Genomic DNA, 13,897 nt, shown 5'->3' on the forward strand with positions numbered 1-13,897 from the left:
ATTTGCTCAATTGGACAGGGGGTGTGTCATCAAAACCCAAGCATTTGCTTCTGGGAGCATTCTTGCAAGCCAATCCAAGCCTAGTGGGTGGGACCTGAACCTGAAAACCCATCCATCCATGCATTTTCTGTACCCTGTCTCAGGAGACTCAGGGCACAAGTTTATGCTTATTGCAATTGGGATGCAGCCATTCTAAGTTCTAAAGTGGACACGAGAAATGATTTTTTTCTTCACAGGACACTACAGAGCTGCACATGACTTGATCATGACCATGATTATTAGGTCAGAGTAACATGCTACATTATTAATAATTTATTAACACTTTCACTTGAGTGAAATAGTTTCATTAGGCATTTGTAAAAATGTATACTGTTAAATGCTATTCTCACAATCCCTCTGCTATACGGTCACAATCCCCTACTTCATAGAATTATTTTAATCAATTAATATTTTAAATGAGACATATCTCTTGGCAATGATGTGAGCCAGAACCTTGCTAGTTAGCTAGTAAATGTTTAACATCCGGAAGGTTTTCCTTACGTGGACAATACATTGGCCTCATACCGGCTTTTTGAATGTAATTATTTTTAAATAATATATAAAATTCCACATTTTTCCCCATTTATGGTCATTTTCTAGTTTCTACCCACAATGGCTACCAGTATGGGAAAATGTTTAGTTAATGTTGCTCTGTTTGATGTGCGGGAAGATTATCCCCCTATCCATCCATCAATCCTAACTAGACCACATGGCCAGTCTCTCAGACTCCTGGAGATGGATGGCTATGCAATCGTTGGATTTTAAAACTGAAGCTCCATCAGGCATAACAAATCCTTTTTCTGAGTATTTAAAAGCAAGTTTTTTTCCCCTCTTTTTTTTGTGTCTTGCCCCTTCTCCCTAGTAGCTGGGTGGAAGCTGAGCCCCATGGTGGGCGCGATGTACGGGCCGGAACTCTACGCAGGTGAGGCGTTGGGTATGTGCTGTCCAATTACACATTAATCTATCCAGCGATTGCTGTGTGGTACTCTGTGTATTGGTCATATCTCTGGAAATAGGGTGTTTAGCAATAAAGTCACATTTATACAGTTCCCCTTTAGCCCATTTGGTTGACATCCAGTGTTTGCTTTGAGCTATAAGGCTAATAAGGCTAACAGGAACATGAAGGTTTGCGTAACCCATGAACCTTTTCTACCAAAGACAAATCTTTTGCTTCAGTGGACACTTTAGATTTGTATGTAAGAACTGCTGCTGTAACCATAAATACTGTTCTCTCCTCATATTTAGTACATTATAATATATATATCTTATTTACTACTGCTTGCCCTTATAGCAGGTTGTTAGAATATTGTATATTGAAGAAAAGATTTATAGCCTACTGTTTGGTTTTGCCTAGAAAACCTTTAAGTCCGGTTTCTCTGAAGGCTTCTTCCTCATGACTTCTCAGGGAGTTTTCCCTTGGCTCCATCATCCAGATTTCTATAGTGCTGCTTCGTGACGATCTTTTAAATCTCATCTCAGCATTATTAGTCTTTTAGCTCGAGTGCAAAACGCAAAGTCAGCAACCTAGCTAAAAGGGAGCATTGTGTAAACTGTGTTTCTCTTCTGACAGCTTCATCGGTTCAACACCTTTGAATATAAACCAGTAGGCTTGACTCACTGCTACACATGCAGACATTTTCTATAAACAGACTTTCTGTCTCTCAGTTCCAGGGTTTCCGTACCCCACAGCAGCGGCGGCGGCTGCAGCTACTACAGCCGCCACCTTCAGGGGAGCTCACCTGCGGGGTCGCGGCCGGCCCGTTTACGGTGCTGTGCGCGCAGCCATACCGCAACCCGCCATTCCGGCATACCCAGGGTAAGACACACACACACACACACACACACACACACACACACACACTCACTTTCCCCATAGGTTCATTAGCTGTAATTTCGGCCAGTACTCCCAGTTCTCACCGATTTAAAACACACACCTAAGTGCTAGTGAATGAGGTGTGTTACAGGATATCGATTTTGCACACATCTTCCACTCGACAAGCCACGTAGCTCATCCATGCGTGCGCTAGCAGCTACAGCGCACAGCTTGTTTAATCGATTCAAACTTGTGAAAGCTAGTTAAAGGAAACATTTAACGCTAAAATAAAACGTATGCAGTTGTCCCATTTACCTCGAATGTAGTAGAGATTAGTAGTAGAGGCTGTAGATCGTTTCTTGCTGGAGGTTTAATGCTGGAGCTGTAAGCTAAATGCAGCTAACAAGATAATTCATTGTTATATGTAGGAAATGACACAGAGGCACGATTTCTATGATTAATTGTATGCAAATTAGCTACGATATGACAAATCCCAGTGATTATCTCTAGTAATTCTTCAGACCAGTTTTATGATGATATTCCTACTCCTGTTTTATTTTAATTTCAGCTCTAGTTTAGTTTCCATGTGGAATTTTCTGTGCAGAAATAGACATCACGGGAGCCTTTAGCGCAAGTACAGCTAGGTTCCTTTGCTGATTAAGCTAGTACAAAGTAAATAAAGCAAATCTGTTCCCATTTACTGTTTTTATGCACAGAATGAAAGGGAAATTGTAGGACATGGTTTCACCTCATCCAGTCATTAAATGTGAAATAGAGAATAAATAAAGCCCAGAAGAGGTGCCTTGAGTGCTAGTACAGCTAGCTTGCTTTGCTAGCACGGAGTAAATCAAACAGCCACGTTCTCATTTCTCTTTGAGCCGAAAGACAGACCGTCGCTGCTGTTTTGATTCACTGAAAATATTTTTGGACGAGAGAGACACACAGGCCGCGTTAGCCTCGTAGCTCCAGCATAAAACCGAAGTAAACATAGTGCTTACATTTGAGGTAAGTGGAAAACTGTATAAAAGGGATTTTTGACCAGACCCTATAGTCCCATAACTGTTAATAATACAAATTACAACAGAATTTTAGTTTGTTTTTGGGTTTTTTTTCCCCTTCCACATATTTGCACTCTGATGATTTGTGCATGTTGCATGTTGATAGTTTTGGGGTGCTGTGCTTTTCAAATTCGAACCAAATGCTGATCACCGAATTGTCACCAAAAAAATGCCAGTTTCATCGACATTGCTGTTAATTCCCCCCTAGACCCCCGCCCCCCCGCAGCCGAGTGCTGTGTGGTTCTGTCGGAGTCACATCATTAACGATTGCATTAAAACCCTGACTGATGAAAGTGGCATTTTCACTGTGCACTGCATGTGTGTGTACTAATTTCCTCACGTCTTTTTCTCTCTCTCCCACACTGTTTTTCTTTTCCCCCTGTCCATCATCCACTCATCTCTTGCCTCTCCTCACACGGCCACTCGGTGGCACTCTTTCCTCGCGTTTGCTATTATTTCTGCTCTTTTCATCCTTTCATCTTCCTGCCTTTCCTTGTTCTCTCTCTCTCACTCCTCCTTTCTCACTCTCGACCCTCCCTGCTTCTATCTGTCTCTCTTTCTTGGCTCCTCTCTCTCTCTCTCTCTCTCTCTCTCTCTCTCTCTCTCTTTTTCTTTCTCCTTTTTTTTGCCCTTTCTCTGTCTTTCTCACTCTCGACACTCCCTCCTTCTATCTGTCTTTCTTTCTTGCCTTCTCTCTCTCTCTCTCTCTCTCTCTCTCTCTCCCTCCCAGCGTGGTGTACCAGGATGGTTTCTATGGGCCCGCAGACCTCTATGTAAGTATCGTTCCCTCTCTCTCTCCTTTTCTCTTTCTCCTCATCCTCCTCTCTTTCTCCTTCACTCTGAGTCAGAGTGGTTTGCAGGATGTGTGACGGCGAGCGGCACAGAGTCGTCTCATTCGGATCAGCCGTTTTTCCCTCTTAAAGGATAAATTTAACGCTTCTTTAAGAAAGCGCAGAATCTCTCCACGTCCTTTATTAAATGTAGAAATCCGATCCACAGACAAAGCCGAGGTCAAACTGCAGGTCAACGGATAGACGGCTCTGTGCCTGTGTACGAGAGTGGCATGAACCTGAGCGTCTCTGTGTATTTGTCTGTGTGTGTGTGTGTGTGTGTGTGTGTGTGTGTGTGAGAGAGAGAGAGAAAGAGAGAGTGAGCGCCTGCTTGTGTGTTAGTGTGTGTGTACACGAGTGTGTGTGTGTCCAGGTTGACGATAGCTCTTTCTGTTCTCCCCGTAGAATAGTGTTTCAGGACTCTGTGGTTAGTAGCAGATTGCCGCAGGTAGGGTTTCTCTGACGGATAGTGTGCATCTCTCGTTCTGACTGACTGATTTATCAATTAATAAATTTGTTTGACATATTGATTGTTTGAGATTGTTAATGCGTTTCTGTTTCCCTACTAACTCACTGCAATCTGACATGGGTGAAGGGAAGGGGGAGAAAATTATCCAGCATAAGATTTGGTTTCAGCCTGCCTTTCCACTCATGCGAGGGAAAAAAAAAAATTACGGTCATTTCTTTTCAAAGGTCAAACAAAAAGCGAATGTGGTGGTATTTCAAATAAATTGTAAAAAAAAAAAGTGAAACCTTGGTTTATAGTACAAGTTCGTTACAGGTAGGCATGTGCCGATATGTTTTTTTTTTGTTTGTTTGTTTTTTTAAAAAGAAATCTGCAAATAATTTATCTGATGCGTTTCATAAATTGACTTTAATAAACAAAAATGTACTGAATCGTACTAAATCGGTCCCTCCACTGAAGTAAATCACACTGTAGCGAAGCGTGCTGAATCAAATTGCATTGAACTGAATCGCACTGAATTGAATCATACTGAATCAAACTGTATTGATGTGAATTAAATTGAACCAAAACTGACAGAATCGAATCATTCTGATCTGAAACGTACTAATTTGGTTCTACTGAACTAAATCACTTTGAACCAGATCAAACTGAATCAAATTGTACTGAACTGAATCATGTTGAGCTGACTCATTTTGAACCGAAGCTTCATGAAGAATTTAATTTTCTTGAACCGATTCGTTTTGAAAGGATTTATATTGTACCAAGACTTACTGAACTGAATCATATTGAATCAAATTGTATTGATATGAATTAAATTGAACCAAAACTTACAGAATCTAATCATTCTGATCTTCAAGCTACTAATTTGGTTCCTAATTATGTCCTACTGAACTAAATCACTTTGAACCAGAGCAAACGGAATCAAATTGTACTGAACTGAATGGTATTGAGCCAAATCGTTTTGAACCGAAGCTTCCTGGAATGAATGATCCTAAAACCGATCCATTTTGAAATGAAACTCAAAACTTAGTGAATTGAATCATACTGAATCAAACTGTATTTATATGAATTAAATTGAATCAAAACTTACTAAATTGAATCCTATTGATCTGAAAGTTAAGTGCTTAATTCCTACTGAACTAATTCACATTGAACCAGAGCATACTGAATCGAATCGTATTTAGCCGAATCATTCTGAACCAAAGCTTCCTGATACATTTTGAAATGAATTATACTGAACTCAAAACTTACTGAATTTAATCGTACTGAATCAGATTGTATTGATATGAATGAAATTGAACCAAAAGTTACTAAATTGAATCACATTGAACTGAAGGTATTGAGTCCTACTGAACTAAATCACATTGAACCAGACTCTGAGCATACTGAACCTAATTGTACTGAACTGAATCGTATTGAGCCGAATCATTCTGAACCAAAGCTTAATAAATTGAATCATCCTGAACCGATTCATTGAACTAAATATTGTTAAACAGAAGCTTTATCGAATTGAAATGTCCTTATTCAGGATCTCTACTTTTGCCATAACATTGAGCTCAGTGATCATGTGACGTAGATGTTTTGTTGACTCCGAATCGCTCGCTAGCTGATCAACTTAGAGTGCCGTAAAATGCATAAAAACTAGCTTGCACAAACTACCTGCTAGGTCAAGTGACTCTTCGGTCATGTTTTAATTCCTCTTGCGCCTCGGCGGTTTGAGACTGAATGCAGTTTTTTTTGTAGGTTCTGTGAAAATCAATGAAGTATTCAGATTATTGAACCGACATATCCATCGGACAACTATAAATTAAAAAATATATATATATATATATATAATAACATCCCAGACCCGAATTCAGCTAGTCTCAGAAGCTACTTATTTGTCCACGTCCTGTATTCTAGTCATTTTAACTCCTTTAAACCCTATGGAGTTTCTGTAAAAAGCACAGCGCCGCTGTCGGACGAGCGATTTATCAGCACATGCCTAATTCCACGTTTCACACTCAATCCCATTCTAGCACCATTTCCAAATCTACATCTGTTCCAGACGCGTGGAGTTTTCCAGCAGAAATCAGATCTGGGTCCACCGCGCTCTTAGCTCTTTAGCTGTAGAGAAATGATTTTGTGATTCTGACCCCTTCCCAGAATCTCCCCGTATCTCTGTCTCACTGTGGCATGCTGACTGGAGCAGTGTTGGCATGCAGGCACACTTACCGCCCTTAGATACCTGCTCTCACCTCCCTCTATCCCTCCCTCTATCCCTCCTTCTATCCTTCTCTCTCTCTCTCTCACACACTCTCCCTAGCTCTTCTTTCTTTCTTTCTTTCTTTCTTTCTTTCTAGAAAGTTAGATTAATTTCTTTCTCTCTCTCGCTAGCTCTTATTTTCACTAAATTTATTTTTCTATCTTTATTCTTCCTACCATATTTCCTGTATATCTCTTTCTTTGTTTTTTTCTTTCTCTTGTTCTTTTATTGTTCTTTCTTTTCTTTCTTTCTTTCTTTCTTTCTTTCTTTCTTTCCTTACATACAAGGTTACTTCTCGCTCTCGCGCTCTCTCTCTCTCTCTCTCTCCCCCCCCCTCTCCCCCCCTTTACCCCTGCTCTCCCCACCATCCCTGCAGGTGTGTGGTGGAATGTGGGAGTATTACTTGATTGGCTCTAGGGTAGAATGCAGTGGTGTGATTGGCAGAAATCGCTTGTTTGGTTTATTTTATTGGTTTTGTTTTTGTTTTCGTTTGTTTTTCTGTTCAGTTTGGGGTGCATGCTGTCTGTATGCGTGTCTGTCTGTCTGTCCTACTGTCTGTCTGTCTGTCTGTCCTACTGTCTGTCTGTCTGTGTGGTTGTGGTGCCATGAGTGTGAATGAACGTTTCCCTTAATCTCACTGTTTCTGACTGTCTGTGTGTCCTGGCACCAGTACAATGACTTGCTCACCCTTCGTTGTGTGGAGCGTGCATTGGGGGGTTTGGGGAGGGTGAGATGTGGCACTCAGGCTGCACACGTAATCCTGACTGATTTCAGTTTGTGTCTTCCTCATCGACAAAAAAATAAAAGTCAACATGGTGCTTTCCTTTTGGTTTTGGTTTGTTTTTTTTGTTTTTTTTTTGGCATGATGTAATAAGCGAGTTTGGAGGTAATCCCATGGCCGTGATTTGCCAGTGAGGAAGAGACACACTCGCAGCTAAAAACATTAAAATTCAGCTCTGTTCTCAGAATGTGGTTTGCATCTGATCATTAATGGCAGTTTGCTTGTTATTGGATATTGTATCATTGCCTAACACCTAATATGTGTTTCTTCTACCAAGATAGACTATTTAATCTACTGTGGGTGCAACCTGGAGTTAATCTGATCTGTATTATTCTCTCTCTCTCTCTCTCTCTCTCTCTCTCTCTCTCTCTGTCTGTCTATCTAATCTCTCTGTCTGTCTATCTAATCTCTCTCTCTCTCTCTCTCTCTCTCTCTCTCTCTCTGTGTCTGTCTAATCTCTCTCTGTGTCTGTCTATCTAATCTCTCTCTCTCTCTCTCTCTCTCTGTCTAATCTCTCTCTCTCTCTCTCTCTTTCTCTCTCTGTCTGTCTATCTAATCTCTCTCTCTCTCTTTCTCTCTCTCATTCTGTCTTTCTCTCTCTGTCTATCTAATCTTGCCCCCCCTCTCTCTCTTTTTCTCCTTCCCTCCCTCTCCCTCTCCCTCTCTCTCTCTCTCTCTCTCTCTCTCACTTTTGTTCTCTCTCTCTCTCTCTCTCTCTCTCTCACTTTTGTTCTCTCTCTCTCTCTCTCTCTCTCTCTCTCTCTCTCACTTTTGTTCTCTCTCTCTCTCTCTCTCTCTCACTTTTGTTCTCTCTCTCTCTCTCTCTCTCTCTCTGGCTCTTGTCTTTAGGGTGGTTATGCGGCGTATCGCTACGCCCAGCCGGCCGCCGTAGCCGGTCCAACAGCAGCAGCAGCGGCAGCTGCTGCAGCAGCCTATAGCGACAGGTCAGCATCTGTACAGCTGTTTCGGACGTTAGCACATGTCTGCCTTACACTCTTTGTTGATTATACTGAGATTATGCTTTCTGTTTCAGTTATGGCCGCGTGTATGCGGCGGATCCCTACGCTACAGCGCTAGCAGCACCCACGGCTGCAGCATACGGAGTGGGCGCAATGGTACGGCAAGCTCTTCCGTGACATTCGCAGTGTTTTGATGTTCTACAATTTGAACTGCTGTCTTTGTCAGTCACTTTATACTCTTTCATAAAATCTTTCATAATAGCAAACTGAGAATTATACATGAACAAATGACGGTGCGCCACCATAAGATGGGAGGAAGGGGGCGGGGCTTCCAAGGTGTCGACGCATATCGGAGAGTTCTGTCAATCATCCAGAGGGGAAAAACCCGTCTGATATGAACGGACACCTTGGAAGCCCCGCCCCCTTTCCTCCCATTTTCCGGTGGTGCTTTCATGTCTTTCATTCAGTATTTTGAGAAAAAAGATCATAAGACTATGAGAGAAGTAAAAACCCATAAATCGTCCGCGTCGTCCTTCAACCCCTGGGCCCCGTATCTGCTCCAGTTTCTACCTCAGACAGAAGATTTCTGAAATAGATCTCGAAATAATACACCCTTTAAAAGACATCTTCCTGAAAATATTTTTTCTCCTACCATTCAATCTAATCCTTAAAGGTGAAATGAAAGAATTTCTGGTCATACCTTCTGTATTCACATCCCGTATGAAAATATGATTTTTTTTCCTTTCTCTAACAGTCACATTGTGTTAACCTGTTGTTGTTGTTTTTCTCTCCCCTCCCCCCGCACCACAGGCCACCCTCTATAGGGGCGGATACAGCAGGTTTTCTCCTTACTAACCTCCTGAAACCTCTCAGCTCCACCGACTTCGCCCAACCTTTTACCAACAGCCGGTCTCTTAGGAGTCCTTTTTTTTTTTTTTTTTTTTTTCTCGACAAAATATTAAAAAAAAAAAAACGAAACACACACCGCTTAAGAATAAATACTTGAGAAAGGAAAGTACATCACTACAAGTGGGTTTTTAAAAAGAAAATTCGAATAAAACAAAATAAAAAAAAATTCACATACGTAAAACTAACTTTACAAGACGAGCGAGACGCTGACCAAGGAATTGCACGGCTGAGAAAAAAAAAAAATTGTATTCTTTCCTTCTTTGGCACGTTTCTCTGCACATATGCATGCAGTAATGGCTCTAGAGGAACATTCTAGCGGCCAACAAACTCCATGTGCACAGAGCGTCTGGACAACGACGGACAGAGTTTGTACATCGCTCTTCTTCGAGTATCACACTACATCATCCCCAGCCCTAACGAAGAAGCCTGCCCACTTCACCACAACGACTGTAAGAGGACACGGACCCCACGACATACAGGAACCCTCGCACGTTCGTTCTTTAGGAACGGAACCCGAGAAAACACCACGAGAAAGGAGACGACCGTGTGAAGTGGTGGATCTCCTCTTAAGGAAAAACGACTGGGATGTAAAACGAAACTGACAGCTGTTACGGATCGGCGGGATTCTCCGCACGCATATGGGACGATGTGTCATAAAATAACCTACAGAAAACCTTGCTTAGATATTTTTTTTCTTTTCTTTTTTTTTTTTGGGTGTTAAAATTTACCTCCAGCTTTCGAAAGTCTTTTTTAAAAAGACGTACCTTTAAAATTGAATAGTAACAATATGCAAATAAACTAGATTAGAACAAAAAAATGTTACCAAACTTCATTATTATTATTATTATTATTATTATTATTATTAGACTATTTCTTTAACATGCCGTCCCTGTGACTCGTCGACTCCTATTTAAATGTGGAGGTTATATCATGAAATTATCGAAATGTAACACTATATAACACGATTACGTTTAGAGGAAGAAGAAAAGAAACGCACACTTAAGAATTTTTATACAATTTGTTTGGATTGGATTTTGGGGCTCCAGAGCCCCTTTTTACAAGAATCATCGTGTTGTCAATTATGCAACTTGCGTCATTTCACGACAGGGTGTGCAGCAAGTGAAACTCCTGGATATTTTAAAGCCGTTAAACTACATAGTATTTTTTATTTTTATTTTTTTCTTCTTCTCGCTTCTCGACATGTATTTACTCTTTATCTTCTGAATATTGATATTATGTCTTATGAATTTTTGGTTCCAAAGATTTTGTGAAGCACATTTTTTGTTTTGTTTTGTTTTTTTTTTTTGTTTTGTTTATATGTATGAGCCTATGGTAATTTCTGTTGTTTGCCTTGTTTTATTTTTGTATCAATAGATTTTACGGTTTGATTTCTGAAGTGACTTAAAAAAAAAAAAAAAAAAATCCAACAAAAAAAAAAAATGGTTTGAACCGAAATGGATTTTTTTTTTTTTGCAGTGTCTGCTGTGCCATCGACTTCCACAGTTTCCACCGTAATTTATTAACGAACCTATCAGTCGAATATAAGCAGGTTATTCTGTGGTCAGGATTTATCAGTGTACGTGCTTCGTTCCCGAGTCGTGTATCAGTACTTCCTGTGCTGGAATTGTTGGAAAAGCATGAAAAAAAACAAAACAAACCCAACCCCCTGAGTTACCGGGTATTAATTGTGTATGAATTCGCCCGTTATTAAAAAATATATATATATATATATATATATATAGATATATTTCATCAGTGTTGCCTAGCAACGGTCAACACTTATGACTGTAAGTAAATACTAGAAAACATTTCATACTTTTTTCTTTTTTTTTTTTTAATATATATATATATATAAACCCCGCATCTTTTTTGTTTTGTTTTGTTTTGTTTTAGTGTGATTTTTGGGGTTGAATTATATTCCACCGCTCCAAGCAAGTCCTGGAAGTGGAACGTTGTATTAAGATATAAGGAATTTTTCCCCGCTTCTCTCTCTGGAGATGGACGGGTGTTATAACTTCTTTTTGCTGTCCATTAGGTACTTTGCAGCCTATGCACTACGTTTCCTCAGTGTTATCAAGAAAATTTAAGACGTCATTAGCTGCGATCAACCTCCCCTCCACTTTTTTGCCTCGACTCTTCCAAAATCTATTGTTGGATTAATAAAAGATGGATTTGTTCCATTTGTTTTTTTGTTTTTGTTTTTTTCTAGCCTTCCTATGTGTATAGTGACTTAAAAGTGCTACTGTTAAAACAGTAGTCCAAAAGCCAGACGGACAGGATTAGACTCATCTCAGTCCAGTGATATTTATTAACGAATTCCATCAAACTGAGAACGGAATTCTGATTAGGATCCGATTGGAAAAATCCTGCGTCGGATTCGGACAGGATCCCGACGAAGAGCGCGCGAGTCTAGAATTGTTGGATGGTCTTTATAGAGCACAGGTTTCCAATAACGTTCAGCTGTACAGTCAGGGTGGGAAAGGCGTCCCAATCCTATCCTATATCTCCTTTCCATCTTTGCACATTATTATATAATACATGTTGTGCATATTATCCTTTAGTTTACAATGTGAGTGTGTTTTCGGTTTGAACTCTTCCTCTCTGCATACTCGGATGCCATTTGTGATGTAATTTGTATCTGAATGTCCATATAAACTGTTTTTTTTAAATATATGCAGAAACGAGTTTGGGTTTTTGTCTTTGGGAGAGTCGTGTTATTGAGTTTCTTGATTTCAGCTGCAAGTAAAATTCCGCGTGTATTTTTTATTTATTTATATTTATTTTCTACTATTTTAGGGGAATTTGTTTGAATGTGCAGAACAAAAAAAAAATTGCACCAGTGTTTAAATTTAGTTTTTAGAAAATATATAAAAGATAAAAAATATAAATATTTCCCCCCCTCCCCCATGTGTTTGGTGGTATGGGAAATCTGGCCAAATTATTTTTATTATTTTCTTTATTTAAAAATATTTTTAAAAAATGGTTTTGTTCTCAATAGGGTTTTTTTTTTTTTTTTTTTTTTTTTTTTTAAAACCTGTAGCACAAATCCAAACATTTGCTTTAAGAAAGCGTCCCATCTTATTCCACTGAAATGGTTTTAAAATATTTTTAGTTATTTTTTTTAATTCTTGTTTAGGTCTGATAAAAGATCACATCGAAGGTAAGAATTCGTTTCAATAAATGCAGCGCTACAAACGGTTAATATGCCTGAAGGTGTCTAAAAAAACGTGATTTTTCTCACACAGTGAGTTTTCACACTTTGATCAGAATTAAGCCTAATTAATCCGGTCTGATCTGATCTTTTCGATCAGTATGAGTGAATTTTCTTGACTTCTTTTATATCAGGCTTTCAGTGTGTTACTTGGCTTTCAGTGTGAGACGTGCGTTTTTCCCTCTGTGGGTAACCTTACACAGAATTTTCGTGGTTGAAGATAAAGACCTTCAGATTTTTTTAGAAGCACTCGGGGCATCTCGGAGAGCAGAAATGAGTTTGATATGAACATTCACTTTGAAGATAAAAACATTTGTGTGGAAAAGAAAAACGCTCCTTTTTTTTTAATGAAAATTTTGCCCCTAGTAGGCTTGGTAAAAACTTATGAAAGGCTACAAATTCTTAAAGCTCTGCGTGTTCACTTTCATATGAGCTTCACTTTAAGCACCGCTGGCATTCAATGCTGAAGATGGAAGCTTTCACACTTCGAAAATTAAAGAAACATTTCAGAGGGATTAACACACTTTGTAGCCAGACTTCTTTGACGCCAAATCCAATTGGACTTTTAACCTATATACAAAATTCCCACCAGTTCCGACTACACCGCCTTGAACATGCTTGGGAATTCCGATACCAGGATTAAAGAAACCCACTTCTGCCTGTCACTTTGACGAGCAAATCCAATTGGACTCTTAACCTACATACGAAATTCCCACCAATTCCGACTACACCGACAGTCATGCCTAGGAATTCCTATACCAGGATTGTCAAGAATGTCAGATTTTAGAGTTGATCCTTCACTCTGTAGCTTTAACCTCATAACAAAAGTAACACATCAGACGGCAGAAATTTGTTCAGCGATATATATATATAAAAAAAAAAAAAAAACTAACATTTTGGACATTTCAATGAATATATTTCTCCTAGTAGGCTGGAAAAAAGATAAAGCTACTTATGAAACACTACAAATTCTTAAAGCCTCGACTGTCTACTTCTATATGAGCTTTATATTAACCACCAGTGTAGAATAAATCATGACAAAGACATTCAATGATGAACATTAGCGCAACCAAACCGGAGCAAATTCCATTTTTTTTGGCCACTGGGAAAAAGAGATAAATTGCTAGAACTGGGGTTGACTTTTACGCAAAAGAGAATGTAGTTTTTTATAATTCTATACTTTACATATAATAAATATATAACAAATTTGCTGTATATGTGAAGGGTTTTCCCAAGCTGAGCACCCCATATAGTGTATAGCATATTTTTCTTTTAGTTATTTGGTTAGTGTTGGCTTTCGTCTAGTCAATTAACTCTACACGAATTTCCATTATGTTGTATTTAAGTTTTAAAACTACAAAACATTCTTATGATGGAACACCAGATATCACAATTTTCACTCCTTGATCATGCCTCTATTATTCACTGAGCAGACTGAAATGGTCATGTGACAGTCATGAGTCAGTTAATCAGCTTACGACATTAATACACACATTTTATTCAGTTTGTTTGATGAGAGTTAGTTCACCTCAGGCTGGTACAGCACTACCCAGAGACCTCAAGCAGGAATAATAAAAACCTCACAA

The 13,897-nt window shown here is 39.3% G+C and overlaps 1 protein-coding gene across 8 annotated transcripts in view; it reads left to right on the top strand.

Annotated features, from left to right (window-relative positions):
- Nucleotides 1-11,784, top strand: part of rbfox2 (RNA binding fox-1 homolog 2) — a 56,589-nt gene extending 44,805 nt beyond the window's left edge. For 2 of the 8 annotated variants that reach the window (XM_058402601.1, XM_058402606.1), the window contains 6 exons: nucleotides 902-973; nucleotides 1,705-1,855; nucleotides 3,641-3,683; nucleotides 8,082-8,176; nucleotides 8,266-8,347; nucleotides 9,002-11,784. In XM_058402601.1, coding sequence (XP_058258584.1) covers nucleotides 902-973; nucleotides 1,705-1,855; nucleotides 3,641-3,683; nucleotides 8,082-8,176; nucleotides 8,266-8,347; nucleotides 9,002-9,046 — 488 coding nt within the window. In that variant the 3' untranslated portion in view covers nucleotides 9,047-11,784. Of the gene's footprint in view, nucleotides 1-901; nucleotides 974-1,704; nucleotides 1,856-3,640; nucleotides 3,684-4,145; nucleotides 4,189-8,081; nucleotides 8,177-8,265; nucleotides 8,353-9,001 lie in introns of those variants that run through there. The other 6 variants (XR_009206038.1, XM_058402602.1, XM_058402603.1 and 3 more) reach the window with 6 other exon arrangements.
- Nucleotides 11,785-13,897: the final 2,113 nt, after the last annotated feature.

The sequence above is a fragment of the Hemibagrus wyckioides genome, linkage group LG11, assembly GCF_019097595.1.
Source record: "Hemibagrus wyckioides isolate EC202008001 linkage group LG11, SWU_Hwy_1.0, whole genome shotgun sequence".
In the NCBI taxonomy this organism is placed as follows: domain Eukaryota; kingdom Metazoa; phylum Chordata; class Actinopteri; order Siluriformes; family Bagridae; genus Hemibagrus; species Hemibagrus wyckioides.